General features: G+C 29.1%; 1 protein-coding gene across 7 annotated transcripts in view; it reads right to left on the minus strand.

The window, feature by feature from the left end:
- The window catches only part of LOC118444036 (ankyrin repeat domain-containing protein SOWAHC-like), a 243,726-nt gene that overhangs the window by 167,382 nt on the left and 61,344 nt on the right, over window positions 1-15,000 (minus strand). Inside the window, exon 7 of one of the 7 annotated variants that reach the window (XM_085663435.1) lies at window positions 9,683-9,715. The exons of the other annotated variants lie outside the window; for them this stretch is intronic. Coding sequence (XP_085519561.1) covers window positions 9,698-9,715 — 18 coding nt within the window. The 3' untranslated portion in view covers window positions 9,683-9,697. Of the gene's footprint in view, window positions 1-9,682; window positions 9,716-15,000 lie in introns of those variants that run through there. 7 annotated transcript variants of the gene reach the window in all.

A 15,000-nucleotide genomic window follows, 5' to 3' on the forward strand; every position in this document is an offset into this window, starting at 1 on the left:
ATTCTCAAGTATCATTAATGTTACTGAAATTGATATGATAAAACCATCCGATAAGTATCGAATCTTAGAAAGAATTGAAAGAAGTTAAAGAAAGAAAGCAAAAAAAGAGAAAAAATTTGGAAAGAAAGACAGCAAAAAAGAAACAACAGGAGAGAGAGAGAGAGAGAGAGAGAGAGAGAGAGAGAGAGAGAGAGAGAGAGGGAGAGAGAGAGAGAGAGAGAGAGAGAGAGAGAGAGAGAGAGAGAGAGGAAGAAATAAAGAAATAAAAAGAAAAGAAAAGAAAAGAAAAGAAAAGAAAGAAAGAGTACGGTCGGCCAAATTAAATCCTCGAACGTCGAAGAACGTTCGTAGGGGACCGTTTCCTTCGTAAAGGATCGAAACCAAAAGGATCGAGAAAAAGTTTTACGAGGGTCTAACGGGTGGGTTGGGTCGTTCGGTATACACGAGGAGCTTATACCTCGGCGCATCCGGGCCGTCCGACGATGTACAACGTTCATGGGTCCCATGGTCCAATGGTCCACAACCATCCAACGACCTATGGAACTTTGGAGGTTCCTCTGGCGCCATGTTAGGCACTACGTAGTCACTGGGACTTATCTCTCTCTCTCTCTCTCTCTCTTTCTCTTTCTCTCTCTCTCTCTCTCTCTCTCTCTTTCTTAGTCACTCACTCTTTCATATCTCTCTATCTCTGTTGCCATCCTCCTTCGAGGAACGTATAGGGAGAGTTGTTAAAGTTATATTGCCGGGCGTTAAAGCGGCGCAAACGCCACAAAAACAATACGACTTTATTGCTTAGTAGAGCGAAGAAGGAAAGACACCGAGGGTGCCCTCTTCACTCCCAATCCCTCTCTCACTCCCACCCAACAATCTCTCTTTCTATCTATCTCTTTCTCTCTCTCTCTCTCTCTCTCTCTCTCTTTCTCGCGCGTTAGAGAGATTCCTCACCACGCTTTGGTATTTTTGGGAGAGAAACAGAAAGAGAGAAATAGAGATAGATAGATAGATAGATAGAGAGAAAGAGAAAGAGAGAGAGAGAGAGAGAAAGAGATGTCTGGTATTTGTCAGAAAAAAAAAAAAGAAAAAAGAAAAAGACAAAAAAAAGAAGAAAAAGTAAGTAACATGCGCGACACTTTAACGAACGGAGAGACAGAGAGAGAGAGAGAGAGAGAGAGAGAGAGAGAGAGAGAGAGAGAGAGAGAGAAGGAGTGAGAGAGAGAGAGAGAGAGAGAGTTTCGTCGAAAACGAATGATAGCGGAAGTTCTCTATCTCTATCTCTATCTTTATCGACAATTTTTATATTCATATCATTTTTTCATCTCCGTCAGTTTCTTTTTGTTTCATACATGAATTCATCGGCAACTAGATCATTAGTAGAAATATCATGATCGATTTGAAGTTTACGAGCACCCTGAATGATTTTAACCGATGACACATTCGAAACGACTATCCTCTCCGATGATCATTTAAGAAAGTAACTCTTAGGTATGCGAGTTTCTAATCTTGATTTTCTTTTTCTTTCTCTCCTTTTTCGTCTCTCTTTTTTTTTTTTTTTGTTTGTTTGTTTCATTAGAGTATCAAAGAAAGATATAAGGTACGTCAATTAAGTGTTTTTCTTTTTCTTCTTTTTCTTTTTTTTTTTCTTCTTTTTTTGTTATTCACGAAACATTTTGTCTCCGATTAGATGAGTAAAGGAGAAAAGGAAGTTGATTTTTCTTCTTTTTGTGTGTTTTTATATAATTTTTTTTTTTCCATTTTCGAAATATTTCGTCTCTCTGCTTTGAAAATTCGGTGGATCCAGTAATATATATATATATATATATATATATATATATATATATATATATATATATATAGGTAGGCTCACGCCTACGTGCATATGCTCTAACGTTGCACACATCGAACTTCGAAATATATGACCGGTGAGCTCGGACGGCACACACGGTACCCTCCTCCGACACCGGTTACAACGGCACTCCGATCCTCCCGTTTCTCCTGTTTTTGACAACAATTTCCACTTAGTGCCTCCGCGCGACATTCGAGAACCAACGACCGATTCACGAAAAGAGAATCAAAACCGGATATATTTTTGTCGAATCGAAACGTCGTCGTCGAATCTCTAAGCTACGATAGAGTCTTTTGCGGGAAATGCATTAATGTTATTTTTTTTTAATAACACCAATAATCATTATATTACATATATATTAAGGGGAACCATAAAGTAATGTCGTTTCTGCGCATGTCGATATTCGATTGTAATTAAAAATAATAACTTTTTAAAAATTTATTCGTTTGAATATAATTCAAGAAAGCGACATTACTTTCCAATCCCCCTAATATATATATATATATATATATATATATATATATATATATATAAAGATGTTTCTAAATCTTTTTCATAAGTATCAAGTGTCGTCATTGATGTTGATTTTGACGAAAGTTACAAAAGTGTTTAGAAAATTGATCGATCGAATAGATCCTGACGAAGTATTCTTTCAAATTTTAATTTTAATTAATATCTAATCGTCGACATGATTTTCTTTTTTTACTTTTCGATCGTGTATTCCCACGTAAGTGTTTTATTTTTATTTTCTTTTATTTTCCTTTTTTTTTTCAAAATTATATGTATATAATTTTTTTTTCCTTCTCTTTATTGATCTATTATTTAATACATATGATGGATTTATTAATATATTTGACGTTGTCAATCTAATAATTATAAATTATTCGATATATAATTATATTATTAACGTATTATATAATATGTCTATCATAATAAATTTATTTGTAATTATTAATAATTAATATATTAATTATATGTTATTATAGAATATAAAAAAAAAACTATAAAAAACTAGCTCCTAAAAAAAAAAAAGAAATAGAAGTCTGCATTATCATATAATAATAAATTTTATTAAGGCGACGTAACACGCGTAATATCTTCAAGAAGATAATCAAAGATTTATTAATAATTAATATTTAATATATTAATTATTACGTAAAACACAAATTCGTAATCAATTTTTAGAGATAAAAATAATTCTATTAACAATTTAGCAATTATTGAAAAATAAAAAACAAAAAAAAATAACAAAAAAAAAAAAGAAATAAATCTTTAAAATCTTATTACTATTAAATAATAAATTATTCGATACAACATACATTTATAATATCTACAAAAAAAAAATTAATTATCAAATAATAATTAATATACAATTATGGATCAAACCAAGAGATGTCTTTCAATCTTTTAATTTTACTGGTTGAAAACTTTGCAATAAATTGATTTACTAATTAATAAAAAACTGTAGTAGTAAAAAAAAAAAGGAAAGAAAAAAGGAAAGAAAAAATTAGCTTAGAAAAAAAGTCTCGAGAAAATAGGACGATCGATTATTATTACCACTTAAGAATTTTTGACGATCTACTTCGTATTAATTGTTAAAAACTAAAAAAAAATAAATAAATAAATAAATAAATAAATGAATGAATAAAATAAAAAGAAAAATAAGAAAAAGAAAAAAAAGAGAAAAAAGAATAAGAAGAAACAAAAAAGAAAAAACAACGAGGAATATAAATTCATCGTTGTTCGTACATAATGAAATAATAAATAAATACATAAATAAATAAATAAATGAAAAGAAAACTAAAAAAAATAAAAAAAATAATAAAATAAAAAAATAAAAGCAAAAAGAACAGAAAAACGAGGAAAAGAAATTTGTCGTTGTCCGTAAGTAATGAGAAAAGAAAAGAAAAAAAAAAAAAAAAAACAAAAAAAGAAAAAAAAACAGCAGAAAGAATGAGAAGGGACAAGAACAAGAACAAAAGAAAAAAAAAAAAAAAAAGAAAGAAAAGGAAAAAAAAAAAGAAAAGAAAAAATTTCGACGATACAACTGGCACAAGTATTAATATATATAATGTCTACACTAATCGTAAGCTTTACCATTCATGGGTTTGAGTTCCATTGAGAGAAGACGATGGCGTGTCGGTGTGAATGGGCTCCTTCTCGCGCGTTACGGATTATATGCGAGGAGCGGCCAAGATGTTTATCGTTCGAATGAATTCAGGGGCGTAGAGAAAAGGCAGGCACGTATCGTGCGGTGTGCGAAGGGATCCGCGAGGGAGGCGGACTACGGTTAGGGTGGTTAAGTTCGTCAAAGGTGTTGACACAAGGGGAGCGCCAAGTTGGATGGAGGCGTCGTTACAAGCTGCCCTCATTCGCACCTCCGCCTCTCTCGTTCTCTCTTTTCATCCTGAGAATACTCTCTCTCTCTCTCCCTCTCTCTCACTCTCTCTCTCTCTCTTTCTCTACCTTTTTCTTTTCTTTTTTCTCCCTTCTTCTCTCTCCCTCTCTCTCACTCTCTCTCTCTCTTTCTCTACCTTTTTCTTTTCTTTTTTCTCCCTTCTTCTCTCTCCCTCCCTCTCTCTCTCTCTCTCTCTCTCTTTCTATATATATATATATATATCTCATTCTGTTTCTTTCAATGTTTAAAAATGAATTTTTCATTCGTCGAGACAGTAAATAAATTTGAATAGAATTCTTTTAGTAACTTTTTTCTCTTTTTTTCTTTCTTTCTTTCTTTTTTTTTCTAATACATATTCCTTTTCTGTTTTTTTTTTTCTTTTTTTTTCTTCGGAACACGGGGAAGATGAGGTCAATAAGAGAATTGTCGAAATCATGCTTTAAGATGTTTTTTTCTTTTTTTTTTAATAATAGTAAATTTGTACTTTCTTCTTCTTTAATTTTTTTTTTTTTTTTTTTTTTTAATTAATTTATTTATTTTTCTTTTCCCTTATTTCATTTTACTTTATTTTTCATTTCTTAATAGTTTACGTTAAGCATATTTTTTTCTATTTGTCGTTCAAAATTTTTTTCGTTGTAAAGATTATATCGTTAAGACAATAAATAAGTTTGAATGAGAATTTTCTTTATGACTTTATTTATGCAAATTTCTTTTTTTTTTTTAACTTGTCTTATTATTTTATTTATATTAATATTGTGACAATTGATAAGTTTGAATGAGAATTTTTCTATGAATCTTTTTATGCAAATTTGTTTTTTCTTTTCTTTCAATCATGATTTAAGATAAAAAAAAATTTTAATCAATCATGCCTCTAAGATACATTTCTTTTAACAGTAGACTTGTATGTTCTTCTTTTTTTTTTTCTATTTGAGACAATTAATAAATTTCCAAGAAGTTTTTAATGATTGCTATTATACAAATTTATTTTTCAATATTTAAAAGATAGCACGAACATAAAGAATTGTCAAAATAATAATGTTTTATGATATTTTATTTAATAGTAAATCATGTTCTCTTGTAATTTAATACTTTATATTATATACTTATTCCTATTTTAAGTTATTATTAAAATTTTTTTATGTTTATACATTTTATTTTTTCCTATTTGATAAAAATTTTTTCCAATTTTATATAAAACTTTTATTGAAAATTATTGCTTTAGATTTAAACTTAACGATCGATAGTTTACCATCACAGATTCATTTTCTTTTTTTTTCTTTTTTTTTTTTTATAAATGAATCAATTAATTATAATAAAATATTAATAACATCGTATGAGTAATACAATTTAAGCACCCAAAAAAAAAAAAAAAAAGAAAGGTCTCAGTCAATAATTCATTTACAATAAAATATTACATGCAACAACGATAGAAAAAAAAAGGAAAAAAAAAAAAGAAAATAATTCCAAGATATTCAATTTAATTTTGAGATAATTAAACATGTTTCAAAAACAATAAAAAAAAAAAAAAAGAAAAAAAAAAAAAGAAAGAATCGTAATTTCAGGATTATTAAATAAAAACGAATATGAATATCATTCGTTTGAATTTCCAAATTAATCGAATAATAAATATCAACAATCAAATTTTTTCGGATCTTTTATAATAACAAAAAGGAACGAGAAAATTATTTTCTTTAACTTCTTTCTCTCTTTTATCTTTTTTCTTCGTCTTTTCTTTTTTATCAAATAATATAAAAAAAAAAAAAAAAAAAAAAAAAAAAAATTACGCATACGACGTGTCCTCGTATAAATGTAAATGTTTTATGATTCCGCAAGACAAGTTCGTTTCGAATGGAAATAGTCATCCTATTCAAAAAGTCAGAGCATCGACCGATCGTTAGCGGATCTGCGGAATTAGTTGTATTTGTAAGCTACGAAGATGCGGGCCACGAAAGGGCCGCAAAAGGGTGAGTGGGTGGAGTAAAATAGGACCACCCAGCCCGTGTCGGCGGCGTTAGTGTTAGCATAACGCGTGGGCGCCATTCTTTTCTCTTTATCCTTTCCTGTCCTTTCCTTTTCTTTCTCTTTTCTTTCTCTCTCTCTCTCTCTCTCTCTCTCTCTCTCTTTCTCTTTGTCTTTTCTTCTCTGTCTATTTACTTATTTATTGATCTATCTATTTATATATCATTATTAATATCTTTTTAAATTTATATATAGTTATTTATTTTATTTTATTTTATTTTATTTTTTTTTTTATATCTATATACATATGATGATAATAATGCGTATTGATTAATTTCTAATACAATACAATAATATATTATATTGTATAATATATTGTAAATAATAATATATTGTACTACAGTGTTATTTAGTTAGATATATAGAATATACAGAATAATATAGAATATATATATATATATATATATATATATATATATATTGAAAAATTTTCAGGCTATTTAAATAGTTGTTCATTAAACTGATATAATATTATATAATGTTGTTTAATTAGATACAAAATATTAGATACAAATTAAGAAATTATTTTTTAATATATTATTTTTCGACTAATTATTAAATTCTTTAATATATTACGACATTATAATTAAATAGTTATTAAATATGAAAAATTTTGAAATCGATTAACGATTATAATCCAATATAATACTATAATTTTATTTAGTTAGATATAAAAAACTTTTCAAATCGTTTATTGACTTGAAAATAATACAAATATATAATAGCATTTGTTTAATTAGATACAAAATATTAGAAATTGCAAAATTAATATTTGAAACTAATCCATTGCAATATTATAATATATTACATACAATATCATATTTGTAAAATATTTAAATTAATAATAAATAATAAATAATAAATAATACAAATATTTTTTATTATTTAATTTCTAGAATAGAATATTATAATATACTATCTTTCGTTATTCTATTTTATTTATTTATATAAAACTTATCCATCATATCTATTTATTTATCCATTTATCTTTTTATCTATCATTCTCTACCTCTTTCTTTCTATATATATATATATATATATATATATATATTTATTTATTTATTTATTTATTTATTTATTTATTTATCTATTCATGTATTTCCTTCTATATCTTTCGTTTTATTTATTTCTAATATTTTTTCTCGAAGATAATAAAACTTATCGATCATATACAAATCATATACAAGTATAATTATGATAATAATAAATAATAATAAATATAATAAATAAGTCGCTTTCTTTCATTTTTTTCCTTTTGATTTATTTAACTATTTATTTATTTATTTATTTATTTATTTATTTTTTTGAAATTCATACGTATATCATTTTACGCGTATTCTATCGATAATAATAAAAATCAATGAGAAAATTGATGTTACAGTGTGAACGATTATGTCATATTAATAAATTATTTTCATTTCTATCTATCTTTCTTTCTTTCTTTCTTTTACAATTAATACGCAATACAACGCGTATCCGAGCAATAATTAATATCTACGAAGAAATTGTATATAAGTGCATCGGTGCGAAAGTAAAAAAAAAAAAAAAAAAAAAAAAAAAAGAAAATAGTATTCGAAAAGAATAGTATTCAAAGTGTACCATTAGAGAATGAAAATGCATCCTCAATCAGGATCATTAATAAACGGCAAAGTCACGATGTAACCTATTCGCCATTGTTCCACGAACGAATTGAATGAATTAACTTTGTTCGCAGAAGGCACTGGAGAGAGGTTACGTGAATTCGAACGAGAGAAACGAAAAGGTACTTTACTTTTTCAATCTGAACGGTATAACTCCGACGTATGCTCGATCTTCTATCGAAACTTCTACGTTCGCGTTTCGTTGAATGTTAGAAAGAATGGAAATAGAGAGAAAGAGAGAGAGAGAGAGAGAGAGAGAGAGAGAGAGAGAAGGATAGAAGTGTCAGGTACCTTTCGAATTTCGAACTTTGAACTCATGAATAATTCGAAGAACGCTCAATAGAATAATTGATAACTTTAACAGAAGAAACTTGAAAGTGAATTTAGACGTTTGTGTCATTTGGTTAAACAATTTTCATACTTGATCTTTTTCCTTTCTTAATTTTTATTTATTTATTGATTTATTTATTTATTTATTTATTTATTTATTTATATATTTTTTTTTTTTTTTTTATTCGAAAGTTTGCGAGAGTAAAAAGAAATAATTTTATTCTTTTTTATCTGTTTTTTATTTTTTGTTAATTTTGAAATATATATTTTGTATCATTGATTATTAAACGATTAAATCTGATGTAAATAATCTTACAATTGATCTATTAAGTAATGTCGTAGTATATAGTATGTATACACATATGTAATATTTTAATAGAATTAGGTTTGTCAATATACAATCTCAGAATCGTTAGTATTTTATATTCGTATTAAAACAATATAGTACAGCATACTATAGTGTTTTATTAGAGATCAGTCGATATGTATAATGTCGAAATTTTTAACATTTTGTAGTCAAATAAATAAAATAAATAAAATAAATAAAAAAAAAAACAAATAAATAAACTAATAATAAAAAAAGAATATTTTTAATAATTTTGTATTTAAAATAAAACGTTACAGTATAGTATAGTATACTATAATATTATATTAGACGATTTATAAATTAAATTATATTAGTCAATAAGTTTAATCTCGGAATTGTAAATATATTGTATACAACAATTAAAAAAAAAAAAAAAAAAAAAAAAAAAAAGAAAAAAAATGAAAACATAATATAATATACTACGAAATTATAATAATAAAAAACTATTACAATAAAAAAATAATATTAATTCAATATAAAACTATAATTTTATATTGAATTAAAATCGATAAGTGATCTACAAATTGTCAATATTTTTTATTTAACTAAATACAATTCCACGATGTAATATATTTTCTTTCCAGTATTATCAAAATTTTCGATAACATTTTCTCTTCTTTTTTTTTTTTTTTACGAAATAAAAAAAAATTACAATAATTTTTACGAAGTAAAAAAAGTTACAATAATTTTTACGAATTAAAGTGTCATTAAATTTAACACAGGCACAAATAAATTAAATAGATAATAAAATTACAATTAATCAATAAGATCTGACGTCGAACTAACAAATATATCATACCAATAATTTAGTTCCGATCTAACGGGAATACATTAAAAAAAAAAGAAATATTTTATTACCCTTCGATATAACTTATTAGCCTTTAATAACATTAGCAATATTTATCGAAGTATCAATTCGATGGAGGTAGAGTTAAAATTTAAGACATAACATTACATATCGATCGAATTTAACGATATACGATATACGATAACCGAATAACTTAGGGCTATTTATGCCAGGTGATAACTCGTATGAGCTCTTCTTAATGGGAACCGTCGTAACCGGTGCGATTTCATTCGCGGCTTGCCTCATAGGAGTATCATCTTAACGATCCGATCTAAAGAACGGGATTGAACAAAAAAGAAAAAGAAGAAAAAGAAGGAGAAGAAATAAGAAAAAGTAAAAAAGAAGAAGAAGAAGAAGAAGAAGAAGAAGAAGAAGAAGAAGAAGAAGAAATAAATCGGAAAGAGAGCCAATAAGAAAGAAAGAGAGAGAGAGAGAGAGAGTCATACGAATAGAATAAGAGAGAATAAATGTACGAGTATAAGTACGTAAGAAGTAAAAGTACGAACAAAGAAAGAAAGAAAGAAAGAAAAAAAAAAGAAAGAAAGAAAGAAAGAAGGCAAGAAAGCAAAACAAAAAAAAGGAGTGAAAAAGAAATAAAAAAAGAAAGAAATAAATAGAGAGAGAGAGAGAGAGAGAGAGAGAGAGAAAATGTGAAATGATACGTAAGAAAACCGGTGGCGAGTGTTGTATCCTCAGGCGGCCATTAATCAAAGGACAGGGAGCGCTAATGAACCTGCTGGAATCGCGAAGCGTTTCCCTTCGGTTCGATGGCGGGAGACTCCTCTCTCGGTTCTCCCTCTTTTTCCTCCTACTCCTCCCCGTCCTTCTCCACCACCTCTTTCTCCTCCACCTCCTCATCCTCCCACCCTTCGCACTGGTCGATTCCTCTCTTTTAAGTCAGTCCTTTTGGCCTTTAGCTTTGCTACCACCACTGGTGCCAACTCCACCTTCTCCAACCCCTTTACCTCACTATCCCACCCTAACTCCGTCCCACCCTCCTTTCCCTTCTCCCTTCTCCCTCCTCCCACTCATCCACCGTTACGGCTTCCTCATCATCGTCGTCTTTAAATCCACGAAAAGGGCCGCAGGGCAAATGAACGAGACGTTGTGTACTGCTATTCGAACGTTAGAAAGCAACCACCTTTTCTTATGTCCAAGAAAGATGGAGAGATAAAGATAGATAAATGGATAGATAGATAGATAGATTGAGAAAGAGAGAGAGAGAGAGAGAGAGAGAGAGAGAGAGAGAGAGAGAGGGAAAATGAACCAAGAGCATGTTATCAGCTAAAGTACAGTGTAAACACGACATTATTCTTTATCCTTTCCTTTCCAAGATTACATATTTCTTTTTGCTAAACTCTACTACTCGTCAAGGTCTGACATTCTTTCTTTCGTTTTCTCTCTCTCTCTCTCTCTCTCTCTCTCTCTTTCTCTCTCTCTCTCTTTCCTTTCCTTTCTTTACTTTGCTTCCTTCACTATATCTCCTTACTTTTTTATTTGTCACGATCTTGATACAAAAAAAAAAAAAAAAAAAATAAAGAACAAGAAAAAAAAAAGAAAGAAAAAAAGAAAAATGATTGTTAATTATCGAAATAATATCGATGAGATATTAACGATTGAACGAGCACGATAAATTTTCTTTTATCTCGATCACGTTATATCTTCATAAATTGCCGTCGAAGAGAGAAAGAGAGAGAGAGAGAGAGAGAGAAATATATATATATATATATACATGCGTATATATCATCGTTCTATCCAGCTTTGAATTCATAATAAAACCTCCGTTAATCATAACCGACGTTGAGAACAAATCTTGAGAGTTTTAAACGAGAGATAGAGAGAGAGAGAGAGAGAGAGAGAGAGAGAGAGAGAGAGAGAGAGAGAGAGGGGATGGGGGAAAGAAGTAGAAAAATAGAGATAATAAAAAAAATAAAAAAATAAAAAAAAAGAGGAAGAAAGAAAAGTCCCGTTGCAGTAACGAGCAACATTAAGCACAATCAGTCAGGGAAGAATAAGAAAAAAGAAAAAGGAAAGAAGAAGAAGAAGAAGAAGAAGAAGGAAAAAAGAAAAAGAAAGAAAGAAAGAAGGAAGATGATTACGATACAAGGGCGGGAAGAGGGGCGGGGGAGGCGGAGGGAGGGAAGGAGGGAGTAGCACCGAAGCGAGTTGCATTATTTTAACACGATATCTATGTAATTCGAAGTATGAGAAATATGCGCGGGGGATAAAGGAATTTAAACAAAAAAAAAACGACAAATAAATGAATAAAGAAAGAGAGAGAGAGAGAGAGAGAGAGAGAGAGAGAAAGAGAAATCAAACAAACAACAGATAGAGATAGATAAAGATAGAGAGAGAATGAGTGAGAATGAGAGAAAGAGAGAGAGAGAGAGAGAGGAAGAGTGAGAATCATCCGAAACACGTAAGGCCATACGTTTAACAAGCTCTCTAATTATCTGCGGTATATATGTATGTTATATATACATACATACATATATATATATATATATATATATATATATATATATATATGTTTATATGTACGTGATAAGTTGTAGCGTTGCAATTTGCTTTGTGTTATTTGCACTATTGTTTTCTCCGAGTCCATTCCTCTCTCTCTCTCTCTCTCTCTCTCTCTCTCTCTCTCTTTCTCTTTCTGTCTCTCCCTCCTACCCTTCTCATCCTCGCTCATTCACTCACTCACTAACTCACTCACTCATTCACTCGCTCGCTCGCTCGCTCCCTCTTGATCCCTTCGGCGTTCTATATCCTTCTCTTTCTCTAACCATCTCGTTCTATCTCGTTTTATCTCGTTCTATCTCGTTCTATTCCAACTCTCCTCCCCCTCCCTTCGACCATCATCCCAATTACTCGATGCCCGGGGCCGAGCGATCTCGCCATTATCGGATGACACGGACCCACGCTTTTATGTTTAATTGATATTTTTCGTAACTCCCCTGAAATCCAATAGAGAATCGCTCCAACGAACAGATATAATCCCGGGGACGACATTGCTCTCGTTAAAATATTTCCGTTGGAAAGTATCGTATCGATACATATATATATCTATATATATACGTACACATTTATATATACCACAATATATATATATATATACAGGTGCGCAGCGCAGCATTCAAATCCAAGCGCGACCCTTCAAGCCTGGAGGTGAAATTTATTTATTTTTATTTACCTTCTTTTTTTCTTTTTTCTCCCTCCTTTTTTCTTTTTTCTTCTTTTTTTTTTTTTTTTTTTTTTTTTTTACCACTACCACCCACCACCACTATCACCTACCACCTACTTTACCCACCATCACCACCACCTCATTCTCTTACGTTTTATATACCTATATTTCTTTCTAGGTTTTTATCCTGCGTGCGATCGTTTCTTTTTAATTTCCATTTTCTTCTTTTTCCTATTTCTTTTTTTCTTTCTTTTTTTTTTTGCTTTTGTTTTTTCTTATCGCTTCGAATTCGGCCCCTTTTCCTTTTTTTCTCTCATAGACCGTCGATTTTCATGCGAAATCGTTACTTGAAAACGATCTCATCCTGCGCTCTTTTTCCTCCTCCTATGAACCTTTCCGTTCCCGCCCCCCTCCTCCCCCCACTCGCCCTCCTCATCCACTTCTTCATCTTTTGTCATTGATAAGAGGCCAACGTACTCTTCTCTCGTCTTCGTTTATTTAGTTAAGAATTTCTCTCTCTCTCTCTCTCTCTTTTTCTCCCTATATATTTCTTTCTTTCTATTTCCGTATTTCTTTTTCTTTCCTTCGTAGTAAAATTTTACGCGCGTTTTATTCGTACGATAGATACACACTCGTCGACAACGTTCGGCCATTAAATTTTTTTACAAGAAATTTAGAACGCACGTGTATGCGTACATTTCCATTCTCTTTCTCTATTTCTTTCGAACCCTATTCGAATGGAATATTTTCCATTCTGGTGGGGGAAAAAAAGGAAGGAAAAAGAAAAAAAAAAAAAAAAGAAAAAAAAAACAAGGGGCCGCATTTTTTTCGGCATCGCTTTTCTGCATCTCGATTTATCGAAACGAGCTCTGTCCAGGGGTTACAACGATGCCAGTGAGAGATAAAGAGAGAAAGAGAAAGAGAGAAAGAGAGAGAGAGAGAGAGAGAGAAAGAGATTCAGCCGAAAATGTTCAGCAAAATTAAATGAACAATTCGTTACGGAGAGTAACGAGCTGACGCCATTGCACCAATACTGGCCACTCTCTTTCTCCCAGGTGACTGGGACCAAAACTGGTAGCGTTAGATTTCGTTCGCCGACTCGTTCTATTAATTTAATCGCTATTTATTTTACTCGGGAGAGTAACTTTCGAATTTCTTAATCTATATCGATACAAAGTTAAAGGATTGTGATTTATGGGGACTAATCTCCAAAAAATTCGATCCCATTTTAATTATAACCCATTGCGATTTATTAAAAAAAAAAAAAAAAAAGGATAAATATTTGTTTAAATCGATAGAATTATTCATTCATATCCTTCGTAAAATATTCGTAATAGGTAACGAAGGATGTTTCGATGAAGGATCGTTACATTTTTTTTTTCTTTTTTCTTTTTTTTTTTATATGTATATATCATATCAGTAACGACGATTTTGCTACGACAATTATATTATAAAAATTTAGAAATTAATTATTGATTAATCCAATATCAATATTATAGTGTTATTTAGTCTGATTGAAAGTTTTTTGAACATTTTTTCCGGATTATTTGTTGATTAAATTAATATAACATTATATACAGGTATTGTTTAGTTAGATATGAAATATTAAAAATTGAAAATTTATTTTTGTAAATTAAACCAATAGAATATTACAGTACAACGGATTATATTAAAAATTTGGAAATTAATTATTGATTAACAATGACTAATACTATAATGTTATCTTTTTAATTATAAAATACAAAGAAAAGAAAAGTATAGTTTTATTTAATTAATATATTATAAATAAAAAAATTTATTTTTCAATATTAATCCAATTTAATTAAATACTCATTAATCCAATTGAATTTGTTTTATACAATCTATATTTCATAATTAAATATTACACATATATATATATATATATATATATACTTTTTTTTTCTTTTTGATATATATTATATCTGTATATAAATTTATTTGAAATAAATAATAAATTAAAAAGTTTCATTATATCATACATATATAAAAAAATACCTATAAAAAATATCTATAAAAAATTTTTGTTACATATATATCTTCCGTTTCTATTCTATTTTTATAAACCAACTCTAAATATAATAAAACATAAATATCTTTAAAAACGCATATATATATATATATATATATATATATATATATATATATATATATATATACATTTTTTCAATAAAAGACTTTTGGACCAAAGTTCATACGAACTTTTTTCATTCATTTGATCACACGTACTATAATACGTAATATAATTTTTGGGACAAATTTTTCCATAGATTTCAAGATATACTGTATGTTTAACGAAGGATTAAATATTCTTTTGGTTAGTTTTTAATGCCGGTAATATGTACGGAACAAGTTTG

The sequence above is a fragment of the Vespa mandarinia genome, chromosome 21 (genome assembly GCF_050613455.1).
Source record: "Vespa mandarinia isolate Hongniang chromosome 21, ASM5061345v1, whole genome shotgun sequence".
Classification (NCBI taxonomy): Eukaryota; Metazoa; Arthropoda; class Insecta; order Hymenoptera; family Vespidae; genus Vespa; species Vespa mandarinia.